The sequence below is a fragment of the Leptonychotes weddellii genome, chromosome 11 (assembly GCF_054177405.1).
Source record: "Leptonychotes weddellii isolate Sample4059 chromosome 11, ASM5417740v2, whole genome shotgun sequence".
Classification (NCBI taxonomy): Eukaryota; Metazoa; Chordata; class Mammalia; order Carnivora; family Phocidae; genus Leptonychotes; species Leptonychotes weddellii.
Window position 1 is genome coordinate 55,536,741 of NC_138379.1, and position 27,041 is coordinate 55,563,781.

The 27,041-nt window shown below is 37.6% G+C and overlaps 1 protein-coding gene across 3 annotated transcripts in view; it reads right to left on the minus strand.

The window, feature by feature from the left end:
- DLG2 (discs large MAGUK scaffold protein 2) overlaps positions 1-27,041 on the minus strand; it is a 719,122-nt gene that overhangs the window by 272,582 nt on the left and 419,499 nt on the right. For all 3 annotated transcript variants that reach the window (XM_081798954.1, XM_081798952.1, XM_081798953.1), the window contains one exon: positions 21,096-21,198. In XM_081798954.1, the coding sequence (XP_081655080.1) occupies positions 21,096-21,198 (103 nt within the window). The remainder of the gene's footprint in view (positions 1-21,095; positions 21,199-27,041) is intronic.

The window sequence follows — 27,041 nt, forward strand, 5'->3', positions numbered from 1 at the left end:
GCTTTCTAAATATTTTAGCCACTATAATCACAGCTCCTTTGAGGCTAGATGTCTGCAGTCTGCCCCAGGCTTGAGGAAAGACAAAGTCGGCTCTCAGACTGTAAGAACTTAGGCTAGTAAGCCTGCCCTCTAGGTGTTGGCAGATAGGAAGGCACACATCCTGGATTTACTTAGACATGATCCAGGTTTCTGGAAAAACCACTGAAAACTTTACCCCAAACTGCCTGTTCCATTACCGTATTAAAATGAACATCTCTTCCCCTCCACACCCTACCTTCTAAGCCAGAAAGAACTGATGTTGGGAAAATGTGTTGACTTTGTTTTTGTTTTGTTTAATTTGGTCCCCGGTGTTGCAAAAAATGTAGCCTAAAGAAAGGTCTAGGGAAATTTTCATAGTTATATGTTAACTAACTCTTTTATCAGAGTGTTTAAAACAATTCTTAAAAAAGTCTCCAATTTCTCTTAAATTTTGGGATCGAAAATTAACATCTTAATAGGACACAGAATCAATAGCAAATATTTTTTTCTAAAATTACTGTTAGAGGTTAAATTACTTGCAACACTTAGAGGTAGCAGACTTGTTTTGTAAATTCTCCCGATGTCTTAGTTTCTGTCTTGAAAAGGAGATTCACATTTTTATTTTCATTAAAAAATTTTTTTGAGATTTACCTTTTTAAATTCCATACCCATGCTACACTATAGATCAAAATGCCGGCCCCTACATTGTTACTTTATATCCAGATAAGGAAAAGTCTTTTAATTTGGGCTTGGCTTTGAACAGAAATCACAAAAGTGTCCATGTGTGCATGGTCGACTCCAGCTAGATCCTGGTACCTGCCGCTAACAACACTCCTTCAGTTCTAGCAGGGACGTTAGAAGAAGTTTCCCAAAGCCAGATTTAGCAGCCAGTGCATAGTCAGAAGCCTCAGACAAACATGCAAATCAAAGAGACCTTGCTTTTTCAGGCTTTGAGAGTGGGGTGTCTTTGTTCCCAGTGCCTAGCAAAGGGCCAGAACAAACAAGGCACAATAAATGGTTTGTTTGTTTTTGCTTTTTCCAGCTGGATAGAGATAGGAAAGTATTGCTTGATCCTCCCATGGAAAGTAAAGGCAACAGAATTAGGATTGAAATACACATAATGGAGTGATAGGGTATGTTTGCCTGGGCTGCAGATGTGGATAATACATGAAAAGCAGGCCCATGTGGAATCTTGTGGGCACTTGCAGCATATAATGTCCACTTTACATCCTTGACATTGTGTTTTCCTCTGCATCTTGGATAATGGCAAATGCTATTATTGTATTTTCTTTTTATAAACAATATGGATCTTAGGATTAATCTCAGGGGATTTTACTGAATGCTTTTTTTTAAATATAATGAATTATGAGGTAATCTTATTTGTGTCTGGTACTCTTTTGTGTTCAATGGCAATGCTGGATTGTGTTCTTTCTTCTTATTAGTTTGAAAAATGAGGAAAAATGGGACTGTGCCTGTCTTTAATTCTGTTATCAACAATTGAGGGGAAACATATGTGCCATGTATTTTGCCAAGGCTATATTTTGTAAATAAACTGCCATTGTTAATTTTGGGGAGTGTTTCTGATTCATTACTAGAAATGATTCTGCATATTGTTATTTTTTAGAATGATACTTTCTTACACATATTTCCTTTGATTCTTTCATCATCTTTTGATTTCTCAACATTTTTCTCTATTAATAGTAAATACCATTATAATTCAACATGCCATAAATAATTTTGTTGAATATCTACTTTGTTCCTAACACTGCTCTTGTTACTGAAGACAAACTAATAAAGAACGCAGTCCAGGTTCTTGCTCTTATGGGGCTTATTTTCAGATGGGAGAAGACCATAAACAAATAACCAAATAAGATAATTACACATACTGATAAACGCTATGGAGAAATTAAAAAGTGTTATCGTTTTGGTATGAAAAGGTAGGGTGTTAGGATGGCCAAGAACAGGGACAGTGGAGTCAGACCAGAACTTGAATCACAGTTCTAACACGACCCTGCTGTGGGATCTTGACAAGTCATTTTAGCCTTTCTGTGCCTTAGTTTCTTCATCTGTAAAATAGGAACAGTCATAGTCCCTGTCTCAGAGTCTTGCTTTAAGGGTTATATGATTATATTTGGGAAGCACCTAGAACAGTGTCTGACATACACTGGGCACTTTGCAACATTAGCTTTCATTGTTTTAGTAGTTAACATTTATTGAGCACTTTTTATGAGCCAGGAATTATGATTATGACATATTCATCAAAATTACCATATAAAGAAGTCATTATTAACTCCTTTTCACAGATGAGGAATCTGCAGGTCAGAGAGGCTAAACAACTTTCATGCAGTCATGCAGCTAGAAAGTACCAGAAGCACTGTATGACTTCTGCTCTGCCCTCAAACATCTACCTGTCTCTCTTCATAAGAAGTAAGTTTTATTTTTTCCAAATATTTACTTTCCAGTGGCTTGGTAATTAAGTCCATTATATGTGTAATCTCATGTTTTTGGCTAGAAAGATAATACATATTTACTGAAAATAAAATTCATCCTTCTCAGGTTCCTTCTTTTCTGATTCTGATTTTTTTTTCTGCTTTGCTGCAGCCTAAAGTTCAGCTGTTCATTATGTTACAACATATTTTATACACAGCTGATGTTATTTTATTCAAATAGAATTCATTAGTTATTAACCAACTATGTTGCCCTTTAGAGGTTACCTACAGTTTCCTATGGCATTTGTACTTTTTACATTAAATGCTTTAGAAAGTATTTCCATTTGTGATGTCCCAAATTTTATCCACTTAGTTGAAATTCAGAATTGTTACTATTTTTTGTAATGACCTTTTTAGATGTCTTTCTCCTCTTCCTAATCACAGTTCCATTTAAACCAAATGACATGCAGAAATCCTCACTTCAGTGGTAATCTGCTTTCTTTTTATATCCAGTTTTAAACCATAATCACTACTCTCTTCCTTCAACTGCTCCGAAAACTGGTGTATTTTATTAAGCAACCATCTTGCTAGATTTAAGAAAAGTGCTCTCTTAGAGCGAAGGGGAGTTCTAAAGCCCCAGGGCTTAGCACAATGTAGCTCCACAGATTCTAAGACTAAGCATATAACATATTTAATGAGGCTTTGAAGAGAAAATGCTATCAAATCTGTGAATTTGGCTTATACCATGGACTTTTGCTCCTTTCTAAAGAAGTGGGGAATCGGTGAGGACACAGAGGGCAGTAATTGAGATCAGACTGTTGGTTCTTCTCCAAGACATGGTTGCAAATGGGCACCTGAGTCGGAGACCACTGCTGGAATTTGCCTCTACCACTTGATTATGTAACTTGACTGAGATTTATTTCCTCATATGCAAAATGGGGATAATAATATTACGATGTTTGTGAGGATTAAACAGCATATATAAATATCTAGACATACAAGGCATAATAATAATTACTATTATTAGTTGTTACCTACTCTCTCCATGTTCACTTGTGATTTTTTGAATTCTTTTAATTACTTAATTCCTTGGGGCATCTGGGTGGCTCAGTGGGTTAAGCGTCTGCTTTCAGCTCAGGTCATGATCTCCTGGAGTCTGCTTCTTCCTCTCCCTCTGCCCCTAACCCCGCTCCTGCTATCTCTTGGTCTCAAACGAATAAATAAAATCTTAAAAACAATTAGTTCATTCCTTAACTTTGTGGACATTTCAGGATGGTATAAAGCAAGAAATCTCTTTTGCCTCCATCTAACTGTTTATCAGCATTTTTATTATCATCTTTAAAACTAGTGTCAGCTTCTCCACATGTTCCAACCCATTTTCAAGATTCTCACTAAGCACCCAAATCTTCACTGACTGAGTCATTCATCAAACATTTATTGACTGCCTACTATGCTCACTCCCTTTCCTCATGAAATACTCTGTGGAGACACCAGATGTTTGTTTACTTGCATTACAAGACTGAGGGAAAAATGCAACAATACCAGATATTAAGGTAGCATGAAGTAAGCAGTGGTACTCTACTGGGGATGGAGTGGTAAAGGCAGGAAGGCTTCCTGGAGGAGATGATCTCTAGCTTGCTCTTTGAGAGAAAAAGAATTTGTCTAGTGTACAAAGGAAGAAGGGAATTCTGGGTAGACAGTAATAGTCACTAAGTCACAGAGGATGAAACATCAAGACCTGTTAGATGAAAGATAAGCAAATTTGGTGTCAGTAGAATATAAAGTACAAGGAGAGGTGCAGCTGGGGATGTGAAAGGAGACATATATTTAGATGCATTTATTTAGAGTATCTAAGAAAACTGGGCCTGGCATATAATACTCGGTAAGCGCACTTAAATTTTATTTGAAAGACCAACTCTTGTTTTTTAAATAAAGTACATTATAGGGGCACCTGGGTGACTCAGTCCGTAAAGCGTCCGTCTTTGGCTCAGGTCCTGATCTCAGGGTCTTGGGATTGAGCCCTGCATCAGGTTCCCTGCTCAGTGGGGAGCCTGCTTCTTCCTCTCACTCTGCCCCTGCTTGTGTTCTCTCTCTTGCTCACTCTCTCTCAAATAAATAAATAAAATCTTTAAAAAAATAAAGTACATTATATTTTACCCAGATATTTTATTTGTATCTTATTTATATCTTGTTCTAGAGTCTCAGGCTCTCTGTAAATTTTTATTTTTTATTTTTTTGCCTTATAATTAGGAAAGACAAAGATATGGAATTGCAATGAGGAAACACAAATTGTGAGAGAAATTTCATAGCTCAGAGGAAAGAACTATAATAATGTATACCTAATATATCAATATCATCCACAATCACAAAATAAATAAAAGATCGACAAGAAAATCTACTTTCTTTGCTTCCAATAAGATTAAATATTCCTTTATCAGAAGACAATTGGAAATGTTTTCTCCTGAATCTAGGAGGAGGGAAGATTGTGTTCCTAACTGTAAAGACAACTATGCTGGTTGAAGATCCTTCGTTTTCTTCAGCAGTTTTCTCCACACGTCCTCCCTGCCAGGACCTCCCCGACCCATACCCCTCCAAGAAGCTCCACATCTTCATCTCTTTGGACTGTATTCCCTGTATTTTGATGATGATTGTGTAGACATTCTACTTTCATTCTTTCTCACTAATAGTTACCCAAAGCAACTATTTCTCTGCAATTTTATAGAAAATTGTGTTTCTTTTAAAATACCTTTGTGTTTTGGCTGCTCATTGCTAAGTCATAACAGCTAGGGACTGTTACTAAAACTCTAACATTCCTCCTTTTGCTTCCCAGAAACATCTCCCACAATAAATGGTACCTCTATTTTTAAGAAATTCAAATATTTGAAAGAAAACAAAAATATTTAAAATTTAGATAAAGGTGTGATTATTTACATTATTAAGAAATCAATCATAAAAAAATCTTCTGAGTGACCTTAAACAAAGAGGAATTTATGTATTTGCTATTACATAATCAAGAAAGATTACAAATATCTTTATATGAAGATACCTATTATATGCAACTAGATAATTCTTGCACATATTTCCAAGGGAATAGGGTGGCTTTAACCTTGATTTTAGATCCCTTTAGACTCCAGTGACCTCTTTAAAGGATATTAAGTGATCCGAATTTTTCTAGAAGGAAAACATACCAGTTAATGAAGCACAACTGCATGAAGGTTTCTTTTGGAACCTGTAATCTCTTGGCAATTTACATAACACATTGGGTATTATGATAGTCGCACTGAAAGAAAAGCTAGTATTTATAAAATTATTTCTGAATTGGGAAAATATCTTGCACCATGAGGAATAGGGGCCCCTGGCTGGCTCAGTCAGTAGAGCATGAGACTCTTGATCTCAGGGTTGTTAGTTCAAGCCCTGCACAGAGCTATTTTTTAAAAAATAATTAATTAAGACATTGGGGAGGGTATGTGCTATGGTGAGCGCTGTGAATTGTGTAAGACTGATGAATCACAGACCTGTACCTCTGAAACAAATAATACATTACATGTTAAAAAAAAAAAAGAAGAAGATAGCAGGAAGGGAAAAATGAAGGGGGGGGGAATTGGAGGAGGAGACGAACCATGAGAGACTATGGACTCTGAGAAACAAACTGAGGGTTCTAGAGGGGAAGGGGGTGGGGGGATGGGTTAGCCTGGTGATGGGTATTAAAGAGGGCACGTACTGAATGGAGCACTGGGTGTTATATGCAAACAATGAATCATGGAACACTACATCAAAAACTAATGATGTAATGTATGGTAATTAACATCACATAATAAAAAAAATATGATATAATTCTCTTAATAGACTTCAGTGAAATGGGTGTTCTCCTAAGGTCTAAGATTAAATAGTTTTTCTCTGAGGTGTTCATAGTTTCATGGCAAAACTATAGGGATCAATAAACTCAAAACTCAAGAAATCTAAAAAAAAAAAAAAAAGATATGAGGAGCAGATATAAATGCTACCCAAGTAAAAAAGAACAATTTTTTATTCCTTAACTCTCCAGGCTATTAAGCATCCTCTTATTAGGTATTTTTTTCTCCTTTAAAACCTGCAAATAAGATTTATCTATATTCCTTTATGGTCTCAGCTTCAGTTTTTATTTAAATAAGTTATTCATTAATTACATGCTGCCTATAAGAGCAAGAGGAAATAAGGATGATGTAGATGAAGTAGGAGAGAGACTTCTCAGTGTATACCTTTTAATACTATTTGATTTTTGAACCCATGTAATTATATTACTATTAAAAAATAAAGTTAAGGGGCGCCTCAGTGGCTCAGTCGGTTAAGGATCAGACTCTTGGTTTCAGCTCAGGTCATGATCTCAGGTCCTGAAATTGCCCCCAGCCCCCCCACCACGTCACACTCAGCATTAAATGTGGAGGCTGCTTGTCCCTCTTCCTCTGTTCCTCTTCCCCTGTCCACACCCATAAATAAAATCTTTAAAAAAAATAAAGTTAAAATGATATACCATCAAACATTCACCCATCACACAAACATGAATATGTTTTCTCAAAATGTGTTTATTTAGCAAACTTATGGAAAGCCTGATAATTCTAGATTGATTCAAGTATCTTTATTTGGATAAAAGAATTATAAAACAGCATGATGCTAAAGAACATCTGAAGAATAGTGTGAAGCATGAGAAATAGAATCAGAGAATCTGGGTACAAGTTCAGCTCACAGCACTTATGAGTACCATGACCTTGGCAAGTTACTTAAATTCACCGAGCTTCACTTCTGTTACCTATGAGAAATGAGAATGATAACAATACTACCAGTCTCACAGTTGTGTAGACCCCATGAGAAACATATATGAAAGCCCTTTGTGAATGGAGAAGTCTTAAACTTGTGCTAGTTAATATTTTATGTATCTATTTTCAAAGATTTTATTTATTTGACAGAGTTCAAGGAGGGGGAGGGGCAGAGGGAGAGGAAGAAGCAGGGGATCCATCCCAGGACCCTGGGATCAGGACCTAAGCCGAAGGCAGACATTTAACTGACTGAGCCACCCAGGTGCTCCAATATTTTATATTTTATTTAATGTTTCTAAGACTTACAAAAATGCACAAAGCCACTATGAGATTCATTGGGAAAAAGTCTATTTGTTTGCTTAATTTTTTGCTTTCACATATCAAACAACTGAAGTAAAAGAGTGTTTTTGTCTTTGGCAGCCAGGTCAGCAGCAATGCCAAAATCAATGTTGGGACCACATAATCTACTCTCCTAGATCGATTACTTTTTCAGCATGGACAATCAATGTTTGGGAGCTCTGGTTAATTAACATGATTACCAGTAGGCATTTCAGGGGGAGTAAATTTGCTCTGCCACTAAAGTTCAAGAGAAATGGCAAGGCATGAATATTTGTTTAGCTCATTCATTCATTCGTTCACAAATATTTGCTGAATGCCTACTCTGTGCCAGGCACAGTTCTCGGCCTTGGGGACAAAACAGCAAGCAAAACAGGCACAACCTGATGCTTCCATGGAGTCTACATTCTAGTGGAAAATTAATTGAGCTTACAGTTTTTTTGGATCCTAACCACATACACACACATACACACACACACCTTATTTCTAACAGCTTTTCTTACCTTCTGCTAAAACAGCTTAAGACTGTTTTTTGGTGACAGAATCCCTCATTTATCCAAGACCGAACATGAAACACAAATAAGGCCTGTTCGGGTTGGAGGGGGACTGAAGCCAGGGCCCAGGCTGTTTCCTCTGGTACCCTACCCCCCTCGCCCCCACTCCCTGCTCTCGCCATTCTTTCACTGGGCCCAGGACTCTGCCGAGGACAGTTTATTTGACACTCCCACACAGGGAATTATTTCCACATCGATTTTGTTACCTAAAGAAATCCCTCAAAATCTTGTACCCACAGACTCCCAAGGGCTTTTTAAACTTTCTTTCCCACTCTGGGTCCACTTCTTCCTCTCTCTTTCCACACAATATCCATGTTACAGATTTTCTGGACTTTCTGATAATTACCATAATAATGACAGGTACCACTTATTGAAGATGTGCTATTTGTCAGAGTCTGTGCTTGGCATTTTACATGCACTGACTTATTTAACCCTCAAAATAATCCTGAGAGATAGGCGTGAGTCTTTATTTTACAAATAAAGAATGATGTTCCGAGAGGTGAAGTAATTTGTTTAAAGTTACACAGCTGTTAAGGGCAGAGCTGGAATTTGAGCCATATCTATCTAATTTCACAGCTGGAACTCTTAACCACTTGCTTCCCAAATTCTGTAAAGCTCTTTGATCCTGTCTGTACTTAGATAGTTTTAAGGATAATGCAAAGATCTGATGAGAGTGGGGGTGGAGGGTAAAGTGGGGGAGAAGGGGGCTGGGCGCAATGTTTGCTCAACAAGCTTGCTGTTGAGGGTTGTGATACTAGCTGTCATTTGAGGATGGCTTTATATATTCTAGACATTCTACATCTATTTTCTCCGATTTTCCCAGAAACTCTGGAAGGTAAATATGATTATCCCTATGATACTGGTGAAGGATTTCAGGCTCAGAAAGTTTATCACTCACTTAAGTCCTCAAAGGTAGTAAGTGGTGAGCCTTCTACCTGCCTTTATACCAGTTTGGGGTCACACTTATTCTCAGAACTGAACTGCAGGCCTCAAACTCTCATATCTTGAAAAGAACAACAGAAACAACCACCACAAATTAAAAAGGAAGAGAATTCACCCACCTCTCCTGGGCTGCCCAGGGCCTACAGCAAGCCAGTAGTGGCCTGTCTCCATTCTCAATCGCATCTGATTATTAGACTCTTTGATCTGCCCTGCCTGTTGGCCCTGCCTAGCCCGAATACTCTTATCTCTGTTTCCCCATCTGACTCATTTTTGTCCTCTCTGTACCTCTGTCCTCTCTCTCTGGGTACATGGCATTTTTCCTTCATTAGATTCTCAACATCCCTTCCATCGCTTCCCTCTCTTCTCTCTAATTCTTTTATCACCATGTGAATCTGCTTCCTTTTCCTTCCTTCTTTGAGAAGTGATCTAGTGCAATCGCTGTTCTGGAGTCTTTCTGCCTGAGAAAGACTCCTGATTGTACTCTCCTGGTTAGTTGTCTGACCTTGGGAAAACCACTTATGCTTTCTGAGTCTCCATATCCTCATCTGTCAATGAGCAAATGAACAATGCAATCGAACCTCTACCATAAGTTTTTGAGATGTCTAAATGAGTAAACATATGCAGAGATTTTAGAATGTCATCAGACATATGGTGAGTGCTCCATACTAGTTTTAATTATTCTCTCTCTTGCTACCAACTCCCTTTCTCTTTCCCTCTTCCTCTCCTTTACATCTATATTTTGTTCTGCCTTAGCTAAAATAAAAAAAGTGAAGAGAGAGTTCCTATAGAATAGATACATTTATTCATTGGCATCATTCATTTATTTTTTCATTTGGTCTACATTTATTGAGTGCCTACTGTGAATGAGGTTCTGAACTGGGGACTAGGATATAAAGATGAATAAAGCATGCTTTTCCCTGAGGGGTTTATTTGTCTTGTAACAGTCAATCATGCTGTCTCATATTTTAACAAAATGAATTCATGTATTTTAATAAGCCAACATGTAAGTCTACTGACTTTATTACCAACTTCCCCCCCCAAATTGATCTAATCCTCTCCACCTCTTCTGCCACTACTCTAAGCCTACCACCTCCATTTCACCTGGATGAGCACCTTTTAACTGGATCTTTCCCAGCCTCTTTGGCACGACTGGGCTATTCTCTATTCAGCAGCCAGGGCTATTATTTAGAAGAACAACTCTGATCCTGCCAGCCTCAGGCTTAAAGTTGCTTTCAGGAGAAAGACCCAAATACCTGTCCTCCATAATCTGCCCATGCCTCCCTCTTTCACTTCCTTATGCACAGTGTAACATATACATTTCCCTCCTCTTCCTCACAATGGCTTCCTCTGCTCTGCTTTGACAAATTAATGCCTACTCACTCTTCAGATTCAAGAAAATATTATTTCCTTGGGATGCCTTCTTGACCCTCTATCTAGGTCAGAGTTTTTTGTTTTGGTTTGGTTTGGTATGGGTATATGCTAAGAATATACTTGAATAGGTAGACTCTGAGAGTCTAGATTTAAGTTCTTGTCTTTTTCTAGAGCACTTACCCGAGCTTGTCTGATTCACTGGTGTGATTTTACTTTGCTAACTAGGTGTATCAGGAAAAGGTTCATGTCCATTTTGCTCATCATTCTATCTCCAATGTCCATGGCAGTGTGTCACTCATTGGAAGCATTTAAGAAACATTAGCTGAATGAAGACTGAATGAATTTTTGTTCTGCAGTTGCTTAATTTCCCCAATGTATCAGCACTTTTATTAAGAAAGCAAATCACCCTTAGCGGTGGGAACGTGAATATGAGAAAGCTGAGTGAATAAGAGAAGATTATCTTGAACTGAAGTATAATTTGGATACTTTTGTCTTTTATAGACTTAGTCAATGAGTCTACCAGGAATCCTATTTGGATTAGGAATCTATTAAGCACATTAAAGATGTATACTTTATATTTCCTGGGCTTGGCTTTTCCATTCTAAAGTTGCTACTACTTGTGATCTGAGAATCAAAGACATCACCATTATTTCAGCTTTCTGAATCTTTTAGTTACTGAAATTGATTTTTTTTCCATATTATTCCTTTTCACCCCTAATAAATTTATTTCCAAGCTTGGTAGTTACAATTTAGTTTAATTTAATTTATGAAACTGGTAAGATTTAGGCTACAAGGGGTCTATAAATGTAAATACATTGTTAATCCTGAAAGCCCCAACAAGCAATAAGTGTTTCTACTTGAATTAAACTTGAAACGATTATTGGAGGGTTCAAATTCTCTTAAACCTAGAGAGAGCAATTTCCACAGATACAGATCTTTCCCCTTCTCACCAACTGGGTGAAAGCAGAATTTCCACATGTTCAAAATGTGAGGAATAAAATGAGAACATTCAGAAATTATCTGCTTGCAATAATTGTTCCTTGATGACACGTTCTAATTAAAAGTCACAGTAACTAAATTTCATAAATGTCAGCTGGAAAGAGCCTTAAAAATAATCTCTCTAATCACCTTAATTAACAAACAAGGGCATCACTGTTGAGAAATGTGATGTGGCTCAGGCGGTCAAAAAAGCATCAGCTGCAGAGTCAGGGAAAGGAGAAGAAAAGTGCCTCACTACTCATTATTGAATTTGATGGTTGGCTTAAATATTGGGATTTTCAAACAAACGTGGAGGTGAACTACACTCGGCTCTGAGAATATGGAGTGAAGTTAGTAGGTATTTTCGATCTGTTTTAGCTTATATTCCCCCTCTGCTTGTCTCTGTGAACCATTCTTTAACAGCTGTCTATAATGTCCTGAAATTCCTTATCAGTGGAGGATCTGGGTTCATTTGGTAATACTTGTATAGTCAAGAATATGATTAGGACCCTTTATTTCCATGTATTTGATCTGGGCATGGCTAATGCAAGGGATGGATCTAAGAGATCTTTTTGGTTGTCAAAATGTCTCTAGCATAAAGATTTATTTAGCCTCCTTTCAGTATTAGCTAGTGAGTGCTTTATGTCACTGGATGCCAAGGGTTCTTCAAAATATTATAAAATCACAAGATGAGACACCCAAAGATCAATATATTTAATTATGGAATGAAAGTTGTTATGAGGCTGGGCAGAGATGGAATAACAGGAAGGGAAAGGACAGCTTTGTAAATATTTTCAGCCCCTCTGATAAGAGTTTGAGATAATGTATTCCCAGGATAGATAATTAGGTCAAGAGAATTTTTTGAGTCAAGTAGTGATATTCCACTTTGTCCCCATTACGTTACTCGAGGTCCAAACTGGGGTATAAGCATGGAGGAAAAAAAAAAGCAGCATCATTAATCACTGAAGTATCTGGAAAGAATGTCCCATGAATCCTCAGACTCGGTTTTCAGGAATCATCTTTTCTGTCGTATGCTGTGGTGGAGGTTGGGGAGTTAAAAAAGCAAGTGGGGGAAGGCTAGGAACAAGATCAATTAAGTGATGGGACATCCTGGGAGATTTCTAGTTGCAGGAGGAGACAGTACCTGTTGGTGGAGCCTGTACGAGAGAGATTTGAGGAGAAAGATATGGCTAAGCAATAAAATTCTAGAGTCAGATAAAGTTTTATGTAAGTTTCCCTCCTAATAGTTTGGTAAAAATTAGAATATGCCAATCAAATTAAACCAGATTTAATGCAACATATTTGGAGAAATCTGATATGTGGCAATACAGAATATCACTAAGGATGAACTGATGATGGATGGATGGATGGACAGATGGATGAAGGATGCCACATGAAGAAGTTAGGATAGGGAAGAGGAAAAGCATTATATATCTGAACTCTTTCTTGAACTACCAATATTCCCAGATTGGTGGTTATTTTTTTTAATTAATAGTAATTGCTTATACTTTTAAAGCTCTCTTATATATATCATTCAATTGTGATACAGGAATAAAAGCAATTAACAAGAGAAATAAGCTAGAAATGAAAGTGAAATTATGTGCATGAGAAAGCCCTGAGGCTCCATAAGAATTTTTCAACTCCCTTTTGACCATAATAATCTAATTGGATTAGATTCCTTGGGCTATTTAAGCCATCAGCCAACATAAGCTACTACAGTAAATTCAAAGAATTAAGGAGTTTACTAGCTGTTTAGCTTGCCTCAGCTTTAGTAGCTATGACAAATGTTAAGATACTGAACTTCTTTCCTATGTGGATGTTGATTGAGCTTCAGTTCCCCCATCTGTGAAGCTGGATAAGGTGATCTTTAAGGATTCTTCCAACTCTAAATTTCCATTTCTCAATGATTCTAGTTAAACCACACAGAATGCACCAAGTTAACCAGATTGTGCATTCCTTTCTTCTTAAAGAATGCAAAAAATGCAAAGCACAAAGATGCAGTATTAGTGACAAAATCTTCAAATAATGGAATTTATATTTCTATATTACTTGAGGGGTTATGTCTTTAAAAAAAAAAGATTTTATTTATCTGTCAGAGAGAGTGCTCACAAAAGCAGGGTGAGCGGTCGGCAGAGCAGGCAAGGGAGAAGGAGGCTGAGCAAGGAGCCCAATGCGGAACTCGATCCCAGGACCCTGGGATCATGACCCAAGGTGAAGGCAGACGCTCAACCAGCTGAGCCACCGAGGCATCCTGAGGGATTATGTCTTTTATCAAGAATTCAGTAACTGGAGAGTTCTTTTGAAAATATTTTACTCATCCTAACTTTTTCAAAGTGAGAAAATGAAAACTCATAAAGATGAATAACTAGCATGAGGTCACAGAGCTAGAATTAGAGTTGGCATTAGAATACTGGTCTTCTCTTCCTAGTCCAGAGTCTTGCACAGTACTTTCCATTCCAAAACTCATCCTGAATGTTCCCTGATGATGCTGATGCAATTTCTGACCAAGACCTACAGCTGGACTTTATGAGTATTTCCTGGGCATTTAAGATGCAGTTATTTGCATTGAGAAACTATCTCAACATGCCACAGCTGCTCATTCATGTGCATAAACTTATGTAGACATTGATTTAAAGAAAGAAATATAGGTTGCATTGTAAGTAAGCTTCTTGGATGTTGTATACACTCTCATTTCTGGGAACCTTTAGGTATAGAAGGTGTCTATATTTTTCTGATGGTAAATTACATATTCATTTTAAGTTTCATCGCATCTTTGACCTTATAGAGAAATAGACCATGGTGTCCAACTCTGGTTTAAGCTTGTGACTTAATTCAGACTAGTAACTCTGGAAAAGAATTTCACTTCATTCTGAAAAGAATGAGTACTTTTCTTTCTTTTAATTTAATTTCTTAAACTAGCTTCACAATTTAAAAGGAGTAAAAAAGATTACTGAAATGAACTTCTGCTTTAAAAATATAGTAAGTTACTTAAAAAATTTTAAAGTGATGCCTTAATGACTTTTTTTCTTTTGGTCTGTAAAGTCATCTATCAGGATGAAGTTCAATCTTACCTCATCCTCACTCAACTGCTTCTCTACGCATTTGCAGGAGAGGCCATAATCAAAGGGAATGAAGCCTGAGTAGGTTCACTGTTTCACTGGATGAGGAGTTCTAGCAAGATTTATGAATTTGCTTGATAATCTATATTTAGAGGGGAGGTATAGGCTAGGTAGAGGTGAATGACATATGAACTTCTTAGATCCCCTGCAGCCTGACCTGTCCCTAGTAAAACCACGGAGGCATGACCAATCATTGAGTTACACATGCCAGAAATCAAACCTAGTGATACCGCCTTATGTGACATCGCCCTGGACTTCAGGTAGAGGGAGTCCAACCCAGTGACAAACCACAATTTCTGCAGGGTCCTCAAGTATTCTAGTGCAGTGCTTCTCAAACTAATGTACATATAAATAACCTATGGATCTTGATAAAATGTAGATTCTGACTTAGTAGGCCAGAGTTGGGGCTTGAGATTGTGCATTTCTACCGGCTCTCAATTAATATCTATGCTTCTGGTTCATAGACCACACTTGGTAGACCAGGAATCTAGAATAATTCCTTTCTTCCCCCAGCTTCCTGCATGGCTTACTCCCTGATTTCTTTGAGATCTCTGCTGAAATATGAACTTATTATCTAGGCCTTCTAGACCCATGATATATTTCCCTGTTACTATTACTTTTACCTTTCTTCCTGTTTATTTATACTACTGATCATCATCTAACAAATTTAATATTTATTTGAGAGGGCCTTTTGGCTCACTTTTTCATCATTTCCTAAGAACATTGAGTGGGGCATAATAAGTGTTCAGTAAAAATATCCATTAACCGAATACATGTATAAATGAACCACATGGCCACTCTGCCACAGTTCCATAAACCAGACCACATTTATAAGTCTCCAGGCAACAATTAACTCTGTCCTTGGGGCTTTTCTTTCAGGAACTCAAGTAGTCTGTTAAAAAATAAAAGGTGGATCACTGGGAGTTGTATGGAAGTATTGAATCACTATAGTGTACACCAGAAACTAATAATACACTGTATGTTAACTAACTGGAATTTGAATAAAAGCTTTAAAAAAAAAAAGGTGGACGAAATAAGACCCCTCCATGGTCTACTCAAGTCCCTGCTTGCTGATGGGGACCCCCATTGACATCTTCCCTGCTTGCAGGCCCTTCTGAAGGCTTTGCAGGATCCAAAACAATGCCCCGAGCAGTCAGATTAAAGCCAAGAGGATATTGGTGGTTGTCATAGGAATATCTTGGCAATTAATTGTCTATAATTTCTATTGTTCACTTCATTCTCATAGTGAATAGCTGGTGCTTTTTTACTTCAACCCTAGTCAGTGATCTCATAGTAAATAGAGGTATTATTACATAGTGAGAAGGCAGCAAATGCTGTAAAGGTTTGCCCCAGTCCGGTTACAATCAATGATTTTTTAAGAAAAAAAGATTTATTTATTTATTTGAGAGAGAGAGTGAGAGAGAAGGAATGAGTGAGAGGGGCAGAGGGAGAGAGAATCTCCAGCAGATTCCATGCTGAGCATGGAGCCCAATGCAGGGCTCGATCACATGACCCTGAGATCATGACTTGAGCCGAAACCAAGAGTGGGATGCCCAAGAGATTGAGCCACCTGGGAACTCCAGTAACTTTTTAAAATTCACCAGTGGTATTAAAGTTGAGTTTCAGAACTTTAAAAAATGTTAGAGATTTAATCATCTTTTCTTTGTGTTATATTACAGAACAATAGCTGTAGATTTTCCTCAATGCAGGAGAAAGAATGTTTATCCACTAGGGTCACATCTTTGTAAGAAAAAAAAAGGCACCACCTAAAAACTGCATCAACACCAAATGCCCAGTCTGAGGACTCATTTACCGTTTTCCCCATCTAATATCAGAACCCCAGGCAATTCATTCAATATTCATTCAGCAAATATTTCTTAAACACTTCCTATTAATTATTTGCCAGCACACTGAAGATATATATTGCATTTCTAAAACAAATGGAGACCCGTTCAATAACTCTTTAATAAAGCATAGTGAAATTCATATTGTGCAAATTCTCTCAGGACATAAAATGAGTGATAAATGGGTTCTTGCCCTCTAGAAGCTTACTTGAGTGGGGAATTGTGCAAATCACATTAAGGGACATACAAACTATCTGAATGTAGGTCTAGAGAGCTCAGAGAAAGAATCAATTAACACCGACTTAGCAGATAGAAGATGATTGCATAATGGAATTGACATCTGCAGGCCCTCAAAATGAGTAGGGATAGAAAGGGAGAAAGGAAGAAAAGGGAATTCCAGGGAGAGAAACCCACATGAGCAAAGGCCCAGAAACACGACTGCTCAGGACCAAGTGTTGAGACGTAGAAAGCAGTCCTGTGTAGCATGGGAGAGTACAAAAGGATGATGCTGGTGGGTGATGATGGTGTAGAGTGAAGAGGGAGCATGGAGGTTGGCTGGGACCATATTGTGAAGGGCATGGAGTTTGTGCATAGGTACCTTGGGGTCGTATCCTAGAGAACCATAATTCTGAAAGCATTGGGGAAGATGGCTGGAAAGGAATAGGAAAGGGGTGTAGATGTATATGCATGTGTGGGGGGAGGGCAGGCATTATGGTTCTTTTTTTGAAGTAGTGTTGGAGTAACTTCACTAACTAAATAAAGGTAATTGGAGTTTTTCACAAGAATTAACTTCCCATATCGCTTAAGTAGAATTATTCCTTAATTATCAGATACATGGTCCTCTTAAAAAAATAGAGAAAATAATTTCATTATTTTCTTCCTAATATCAATATAATACATATTAGTTTCCAAGTAAGCATGTGATAGAAAGAGTAAAAAAAAAGGTGCTATAAATGAATCATAATCATGCCACCAGAAAAAAAACATTGTTTGCATTTGACTCTTCAAACGTGGCTTTAATTCTACTACCTAGAACTAGACACTGAATAAGATTTAATGATGGATAGAGTAACTTAAACAACTGGGGGCAAGCTCATTTTAAGCAGAAGTAAGTATAGCAACTTTGGTCTTACTTTGCACAGTGAAACTTGCCAAGGAAGACATTTATTGTTACATTTGATAATTATAAATTGTTTATAATTATTCCAAAAATGTGCTAAGTCTTATGAAAAACACAGTTGGAAATTGTTTTATATCTTGCAATAAACACTTGTTTAGCACTTATTTTCTGCTTTGAAGCAAAAATGAAAAAAATGCAAGTAGTAAAACTGAATCATCCCTCCAATCTTCAATTATTTTCAAGTGGAAACTCCAGTGCTAAAGAATGGTAAATGTTATTCACTAGTTCAGCAACTCTTTAAGAAATACCAATAATATGTATAACACTAAAAACTGATTTATCAGTGAACAAAATGTAGGTTTTGTGCCTACACACACGGAGTTCAAAATCTTATTTAGTTTAGCAAGATATTTTTTTTCTCTCTGCCTTTCCGAATGGAAATCCCACCCATTTTTAAAAGTCTGGCTCCATTTCCCCATTTCCATGAAGTACTCTTGTACTTGTTTTGACTCCTGCAGCTTTATCCCTTCTCTGACATTCCATATGGTGTCATCTTTATATAATTTTGGTCCTACGTCATCAGAAAATGATCTCTGTTAAATGTATCTAAGTCCTTTCTACTCAGTAAGATTAAAAAAACATTCCTTAAAGACAAAGACTGGGGATGGGGGTAAGGGCCAAATTTTCTGAATATCTAGTAATACTGAGGAAGGAATCTAGTATATTCCTGATAAAAGCATTTGAATGTAACTGAAAAGCTTATTTACTGGAAGCCTGGTTCCTGACCATGCCAAAAGAGAAGTCAATAAAATTTGTCCTAGCATGGACACCTCACAATACTGGTGCAAATGAAGGGGATCTGGTAAATTTCCTAATGGACTTTCATGGCATACTCATTTTTTCACTTGTTATCTTAAAGGTCAATTGTTCATTATTTCCTAAAATTGTCATATAATTTAAATGTCCCTAAATGATCTAAACAACAATCCAATCAGTTTTCCATTTCAAACAATAGTTAAATTAAGGCTTAGTTACACATTAAATTTACAAAGGAAGAAAGAGGATTGCTTGATGTTACATTACCACATTTCCAAATGATTTAAAGCTGTGACAAATTAGAATACAGATAGACTATTAAAATAGGAAGTTCTGTGAATCCTATCTGTACTTTGGCATTTTGAAATAAGCTTATTGTTTTTATTTACAAATTTCTTCAGAAGCACTTTGAAAATCTATTTACATGATTTATAAGACATGTTTTGAACAGGCATCTTCACAAAGTACAGCAGAGTATCCAAATTAAGTATATTGCTTAAAGGAAACAAAAGCTGTAAGGAAGCTTAAGATGAAGATTTATGTTGATAGAACTATGACATGCTTGTCCTTTATTGTAACCTTTAAAGTTTAAAATCACTCTGTTCAAGGACATTTGAATGGCTATCTTCACTATCAAGGGCTTCTAATTGGTGTAATTGGTGTTGGAGATGAAATTTTTCAGAAATGGGAAAACAGCCTGGGATATTTATGCCATGTGCCAGGTTATGGTGAAGGGCATACAGTTTGAGACTGAACGAAAACAGCTATAAAGAAAATGGAAAAATTCCATGGGAAAGTTCTTATTCCATATGAAGTAGAATTTGCTCCTCAAATTATGCTCACCCAAATGTTTTTTATTTTCTGTTTTACAATGGATCCTTCTGGAGCCAATTTACTCCTATTAGAAGACATGTCTACTAATTTTTTTTTTTTAAAGATTTTTTATTTATTTATTTGACAGAGAGAGAGATAGCGAGAGCAGGAACACAAGCAGGGGGAATGGGAGAGGGAGAAGCAGGCTTCTTGCCGAGCAGGGAGCCCGATGTGGGACTTGATCCCAGGACCCTGGGATCATGACCTGAGCCGAAGGCAGACGCTTAACGCCTGAGCCACCCAGGCGCCCGACATGTCTACTAATTTTTAAGAAGTAGAAAGACTTTCAAACTGGGAAGAACATTTTCTCCTGGTGCTGTCATTATCCATCTTTGACAATCACAAATCCCCTCTTCCCCAGCTCTCTGGCCATATCTGGGTGAGGCCAATAGGAGAAAGCATTTAATACATTTTTTTATAACTTAATTTCAAATTCTAATTCTAAAGTCAGGCAAAATAAATGTAACATTCCAAAAGACACATGGCAGAATGTTTTCTTTATTTTCATGGGAAATATGTGGTTGACCACCATTACGGTAAAATCTAAGACATCACAGGCAAGACACAAACTAGTCTTCCAAAGAACAACAGACCAACTGACATTAAGAAAGAATCACTTTAAAAGGTCAAAGAAGCTCTTTATACCCCTACACAAAAAGGCTCTCCCTTAATGTCATCTTATACTTTCATGTTTACCTGTTTAAAAGTCCTGTCTGCTAGCCATGTGGACCAAGGGTAATTAACTACATTTCTTAAAGATAGAAACCACACCCCTTTGCTTTTTTGTAAAAAGTCTTAGCCCACTGTGGGTGCTTAATTGTATTTCATTAACAAAAGGAGTAATCTACATACAAATTTGCTGAAAAATCAACCACACAGTAGGTAACATCCCTGTTGTCTCACTGAACCTCATTCTGATCATAGAAACAGATGTTCAAACAAACCAAAGAGCAGAGTATGGCTAATGCAATTTAGGATACCTCATCAAGTCTCAGTTGACTAATCTGAATTATGACATCTCACCAAGTTTCAGGGTTTACAGTAGTGTATCACAAACAAGCGATACTGTAGCAGAAAAAGCAAAACAAACAAACAAACAAAACCCTGCCTCAAGGACAACAAAAAAACTATGTTAGTAAGAGTTAATGTGACAAAGAGAGAATATGGTCTCTGATCATACCACTGATCATGGTCTGTTTCTCTCTCTCCTTGCTTCTGAAGGGATTCAGGAACAACCATCCTCCCCCACTGAATGTGCCACTTTGGCATGTGGATTTTGACCTAAAGACAATGGAGACCCTCCAGGCTCAAGAGAAACTTTTGCCCCTCCCATAAACACATAGAAGAATCTCAATTGGGGGTCTTTCCCAGAACAAGGGCTATTAGCAGAGATAAGTTTTATCTGAGTGACCCATCTGTATGGCAGGGCAAATATCTGTGAAATGGACTCCTTTCCTCTGAAGCCCCAGACTCCTGCCCACTTCTTAGCTCAGGATGACATATATACCTTATTTTGCCTGTCTATGTGGATTCCATATACATATGTTAGTAAATTTGATTTTCTCCTGTTACTCTGTCTCGTGTCAATTTGATCCTTAGTCCACCTTAATTCTTTTTATAGTAACCATTGCTGACCAAAGTGTGTACCAGATAAGAACATAAATAATAAAGCTTTTTTTCTAATTCAAATTTCAAACAGGACTTTCTAACTGATGTTTTCCTTGGAAGATTAAGAGTAACAAAGTCTCATGCTCTTTGAACATGGAGCACCCATTTTTCAGGACAGGTAAGTTTTTAAAAAAGCCTTGTTGGTGGAGACTGGTTAATACAGGTGATCAGAAATGTGGGTACATATTCACAAAGAAACAAATTGGAACATTGTAAGTTTGTGTTCTCACTGACCTTCAGGTTGGTATTGTGCTATAATGGTCACCGTCTGTCCAGCCCCCTTCAGTGCAGCGGCAGCCTGTTCATGAGATGCTCCACGGAGGTCAATGCCATTCACCTGGAAGGGGAAGCCAGAGAATTTTGGCATTTCATAAGGCAGATTATTCTGATAGAAGAAAAATGTTTCTCCAAACTGAGAAGCTAAGATTATGTCACCTGCTTCAAAACCTTTCCCGTCCTACCAAGGCATTTGAGTGTTACTTAGCAAGTTTCAGGCTCATGACAACTTTTAGTTAGCAAAGACATGAAATTTCATCTTGTGGCGTTTATAGCATGTCTGACTGGGTTGAAACTTTGTCTATGCATGTCTACAAGAATTTTAGTGTGTGCATTTAATATGCCTCTGTGAGTTTCCTAGATTGCTGGGGTGGTTATGAGCCTTCAAAATTAGAGGAAAAACAGGATAATAAGGAGAGACACATGTAATGTACATAGACGAGTATGTGCTGACAGATTAATATATTCAGATGAGGTTCTGGGTAGACTGTGTGAAATGGAGCTGGCTACCTGCCAAATCCCTCTTTTTGGTCATATGCCTGGTCCTGTCATCCCGAGCTTGGTTAGACAGCCCTGAGCCTTGTTCCAAAATAAACTTGACTGCCCCATTTCTCATGTACAATTCCAGAATGAATTCTGACAAAATGAAATAAAGAATGCCTGGAGTTTATGTTGCTGTTGCTACCTCCCATTTTGGGGCCGATGCCAAAAGAGAAACAGAACATCTAAAAAACAAGCACAAAACTCTGCCGAAAGGGAAAAATCATTCTGAAGTCAAATTTAATGAGAAGTAAAAGCTAAAATCTTTCTCAAATCAATTCAGTCTAAGTCAACATAATATAATTACTGAGTGCTTTCCAACATCAGGGCTCTGTTTCTGCCCCAGGAGAGGGACCAGGGGCAGAGAACAAAGGTGAACAAGGCAGGCCCCTAAGCAGCTTTTCTGCTTTGACTGAACACACAGTAAATCCAGTTTTCCAACCTACATAGAGCTAGTTTTTTGCAGTTGATGCCACAATTTGACTTCCTTTTATTTACAGAGAAGCTGGCTATCATCCATGAAAAGTAATAATAAAAAAACCCTGACCATTTGCATGCAAAATATAAAAATCTTATTTTGCCTCTCATCTCTTTGCCAATGACACTGGGTGGTGGATGGTGAGTTGCCTCTGTTTCCCTGTCGGGGCTGAAATATCTGTAATCTTTAATTCTACACCCTAGTCCTCTCATAATAGCTTCATGAAAGTCTCCTTATCCACTTTTATAATTGTCCATGCCTCTTCCCTGCTTTCTATTTTGGTGAGCTCCTCACTGAGAGCATGGATGACATGGTAACACGGAGAAGTCCAGGGAGCTGGGTGTGGCCTGACTGTGCCACTCACCAGCTGAGCTACTGTCCTTTCACCTCCCAAGACTCAATACTCTTCTGCCTCGGAGGGAAGTGATTGTGAGACTCCTTGAGTTTAAAGCCCCTTTGAATATAGAATTCCGGATTTACTTGTTAGGAGACGACAGTCATTTCAGAGACTGTCTAGTTACAGATGAGTCAGAATAGGACTCAGACAGCCGGAAGAGACAGGAAAAGTAAGAAGATGTAGGCTCTTGCCTACAGGAAGCTGAATGAAGAAACTTCGTGAGCCAAATAATCTCTTGTCTTGTCAAACAATTAGGGTTAACTTCTTATTAAAAAATAATATATGATTGTGGTAAATGAATTCTAATGTTTCAGAAAGGTATCTGAGGAAAGTAAAAAAATCCCCTCAACCATCTTCCCTCCCAGAGGTAACCAATGTTAGCAGTTTTTTGTGTATACTTTTTAGAAATCTACTATATGCGCATGCATGCACCCAACTTTATCTCTATTTCTGTTTCTTTCTTTACATATATAGTTTATACATATATACATATATCATCACACTTTAAGTGAGTAGGATCATATCATATATATAATTCTATAACCTGTTTCTGTTTTGCTTTTCATTTAACAATATATCTTGGACAACTTCCATATCAGCTCATACCATTTTACCTTTTTAACAAGAGCCCAGTAATCCACAGTATGGATGGACCAGCATTTTTTTCAAAAGATCCCCACCATTGTAAGTTGTAAGGTGGTGTCCAGATTTTTGCTACTATGAACACTTATGAAGGTGTTTCTGAAGGGTAAATTCCCCGGAAAGATACTTTCTAAGTCAAAGGGTACAGGCATTATTTGTTTCTTTTAATTTTTTCTTGCATGTTTTTAACATGATTATGTATTCATTTAGCAAACAGAAACTAGTAAAGGAAAAAGCAAAAAAAAAAAGGCCAGAATCTCCTTGCTCAAATAATGTATTGATATAAAAAAATAAAACTAATATATGTACATAATGCACATACATAGAATTAAAGCAATACAAAGGCATAAAAATAAAATGGTCCCCCTAACTCTATTATTCTAAGGATAACCATTTTGATAGCTTTTTGTATATACTACCAGTTATTTTTGTTATGAGTAAAAGGAGGTTTATCAAGTTATAATTTTAAAATTTTACACAAGATATTTTACATGTAGTTTTATACCTTTATTTTTTCCACTTACTAATATATCTTAAAGAACTTTCTTCATTCACATATTCCTATACATTGTCCTATTCCTTTTGATAGCTGTGAAGTGTTTTATTATTTATTATTTATTTATTTTACCAGTGGAGAGTTGATGGACCCTTAGGTTGTTTCAGTATTTTGCTATTATAAACAATGCTACAGTAAATACTATGTAACAACAACTTGTTGTATAAAGGGTGTGAGTGTTAAATTTTGATGCTATTGCCAAGCTGTCTCCAAAAATTTATACTCCCACACACAAACTATGACGGACTTTCCTCACAGTCTTGTAGAAATAGCATATACTCCAACATTTAACATTTGCCATTCTGATATGTAGACAATTTTATTTTTAAATTTTGCCTTTCTACAATTATGAAGTTAAGCATCTTTTTATGTTTGCTGGTTATTTATGTGTCTTTTTGCATAAAATGGCAGTTTGCTTATTTCATGTATTTTCTACTTGTATAGTTTGTTCTTTTTTTTTAAAAAAAGATTTATTTATGAGAGAGAGAAAGAGAGACAGAGTGTGTGGGGAAGAGGGGTAGAGGGACAGAGAGACAGAGTCCCAAACTGACTTCTCGCTGAGCGCAAAGCCCAATGTGGGGCTCGATCCCACAACTGTGAGATCATGACCTGAGGAGACTGCTATGAAGTACTAAATGCCTTAAAAACTTGTTCATCCAACACTTATACATTAGAACATAGGAGAAGGGACCTTCCCAGAGTCATACCAGAGCTAGCATAGGGTTGGACCAGCCCCGGGCTTCTCTTGTTCAGCCCAGGCTTCTTCCCTCTGTAGCAGATGTACCCCACTATGGGTGCGTGTTCATTTTCCACTGGGCCAGTAATAACCAAATCTGGCTGTTATCCTGAACTATACCACACTGCCCAGGTACCTGTTGATTTTCCTCCAGGTTTTGGCAAACATGCTCTCCTCCAGTCAAATTTTTCAAGGTCACTTTGACTCTTATTTCCCTCCCTGAGGTTTTGAGATTTTATCAGTAATCTTTGCTCAAATAACATTTTTAGATGCATTTAAAAACAGTTTATATCATTGATATGACATTGTATTTTATTTTTTTAAAAACAACTTTTTAAAAGATGTATTTATTTATTTGAGAGAGCGCATGAGTGGAGGGAGGGGCAGAGGGCGAGGGAGAGAGAGACTCTCAAGCAGAGTCCCTGGTGAGCACAGAGCCTGATGGGGGGCCTAATCCCATAACTCTGAGATCATGACCTGAGCAGAAATCAAGAGTCGAATGCCTAACTGACTGAGGCACCCAGACACCCCAGAGAGGGAGAGAGAGTCTTAAGCAGACTCCATGCTGACCATGGAGCCTGATGTGGGGCTCGGTCCCATGACCCTGAGATCACGACCTGAGCCGAAACCAAGAGTTGGACACTTAACTGACTGTGCCACCCAGGTGCCCCTGATGACATTTTAAAATACCAATTGTGACAGAGCCTCATATATTTATTATTTCTATTTTTTTACTTCAGCTTGAATTTTCTCTTCTTTAAGCATGAACTGGGAAATTGGAGGTCACTATTCTTGAGTTTGATAATTATAACCAGTTAACATTCATTGAGCCTCAAGCATGTTCATATACTTATTATTCATATTATATATTAGAGAATTATTATACTTATAATGTATACTTATTATATTATTATACTTAGATATTTATACATTATCTTGTAATCCTTAGGAGACTAGGATTATTTTTCTGATTTTACGAATAAGAAAATTGAGCTCAGAAGAGAATCACTAACCTGCTCAAGGTTAAATAGTTGGAAGAGGTTCAGGATTTAAACAGTCTAATTAAAACTCCTGAGCTCTTAATTCCAATTCCTACTGCTTTTCCTTTAATATGCTATTCAATTCTGAGTCTATGCTTATAAGATTCCAGTTCTGAAGCTTGCCTCTCAAGCTCCCTGAGACTGACAGAACACAGTTGGGTGTGGCACCCTGGTCAGCTCTACCATGGCCCCAGGCAACCTGGTTTAAACATCATGACCCAGTTTATAATGATTAGATCACACCAGGCTGAAGCAAAAGGCTTTGGGCTGGAGAGAAAAATTCCATCTAATGCTGTTTATGTATACAACTGTCACTGGATCATAGGAAAAAACTAAATTCTATTTGTTATGACATCCTTTTCACAATGATGTTGGTATCAATAGAAATTTTAGCACTTCTAGTTGATTCAAGTAGTTGTAGGTTTTATTCAGATGCTAATGTGAAGGTGAATAGTGCGCCATGTCCAGAGTCAACACTTTATCTGTATTTTTTTTTTTTAAAGATTTTATTTATTTGACAGAGAGAGACACAGTGAGAGAGGGAACACAAGCAGGGGGAGCGGAAGAGGGAGAAGCAGGCTTCCCGCCGAGCAGGAGCCCGATGCGGGGCTCCATCTCAGGACCCTGGGATCATGACCTGAGCGGAAGGCAGGAGTTTAACGACTGAGCCACCCAGGCGCCCCTATCTGTTTTTAAAAGAGGAATATTATGTTGGCTACTTCAACCACAAGGGCCCCTGGTTTGGGGCTCCAGGAGTTACCTGAGTAAATGACTCTATGTTTTCCAGAAATATTTATCTATTTCTTAGTATTATAGAAAGGATGATATCAAGGGCCGCCTGAGTGGCTCAATCAGTTAAGCATCTGCTTTCGGCTCAGGTGATGATCCCAAGGTCCTAGGATGGAGCCAGCACTGGGCTCCCTGCTCAGTAGGGAGCCTGCTTCTCCCTCTGCCCATCCCTTTACCCCTCCCTTTGCCCCTCCCCCTGCTCGTACTTTCTCTCTCTCTTTCTCTCAAATAAATAAATAAAATCTTTTTTAAAAAAGGATATCAAAATCAGAGAATTTCAGAAATGGGGAGAGCCCATTTGTATGTATGTATGCCTTTAAGCTGATTCAGCCACATTACATATTCTTATATCCTTGTCTCCCATCATGTTGACCTTTTTATTTCTCTAATTTAGGCATTTCTGCATCTTTGCACATGCTATTTTCCCTATCTAGAACGTAATTTTTCATCCCTTCTTCACCTGGAAAACTTCTCCCAGTCAAAGACTCAGTCTGAACGGACTATGGAACATGCTTACTTGTGAACTCCTGAAGGCAGGAACTCATCTTATTGGAACTTGTGTCCCTAGCACAGCACCTGGCAAATAGTAGATAACTAAAGAGGCGAGTGAGTGAATAAGCAAGTGAACGGGTGGAAAATATATTCACATTACGTTATTCCAGGCAAATGGTCATCTAATCTTGATGTGACACTGGATTTACTCTGATGAACTCACTGTCTTTCAGA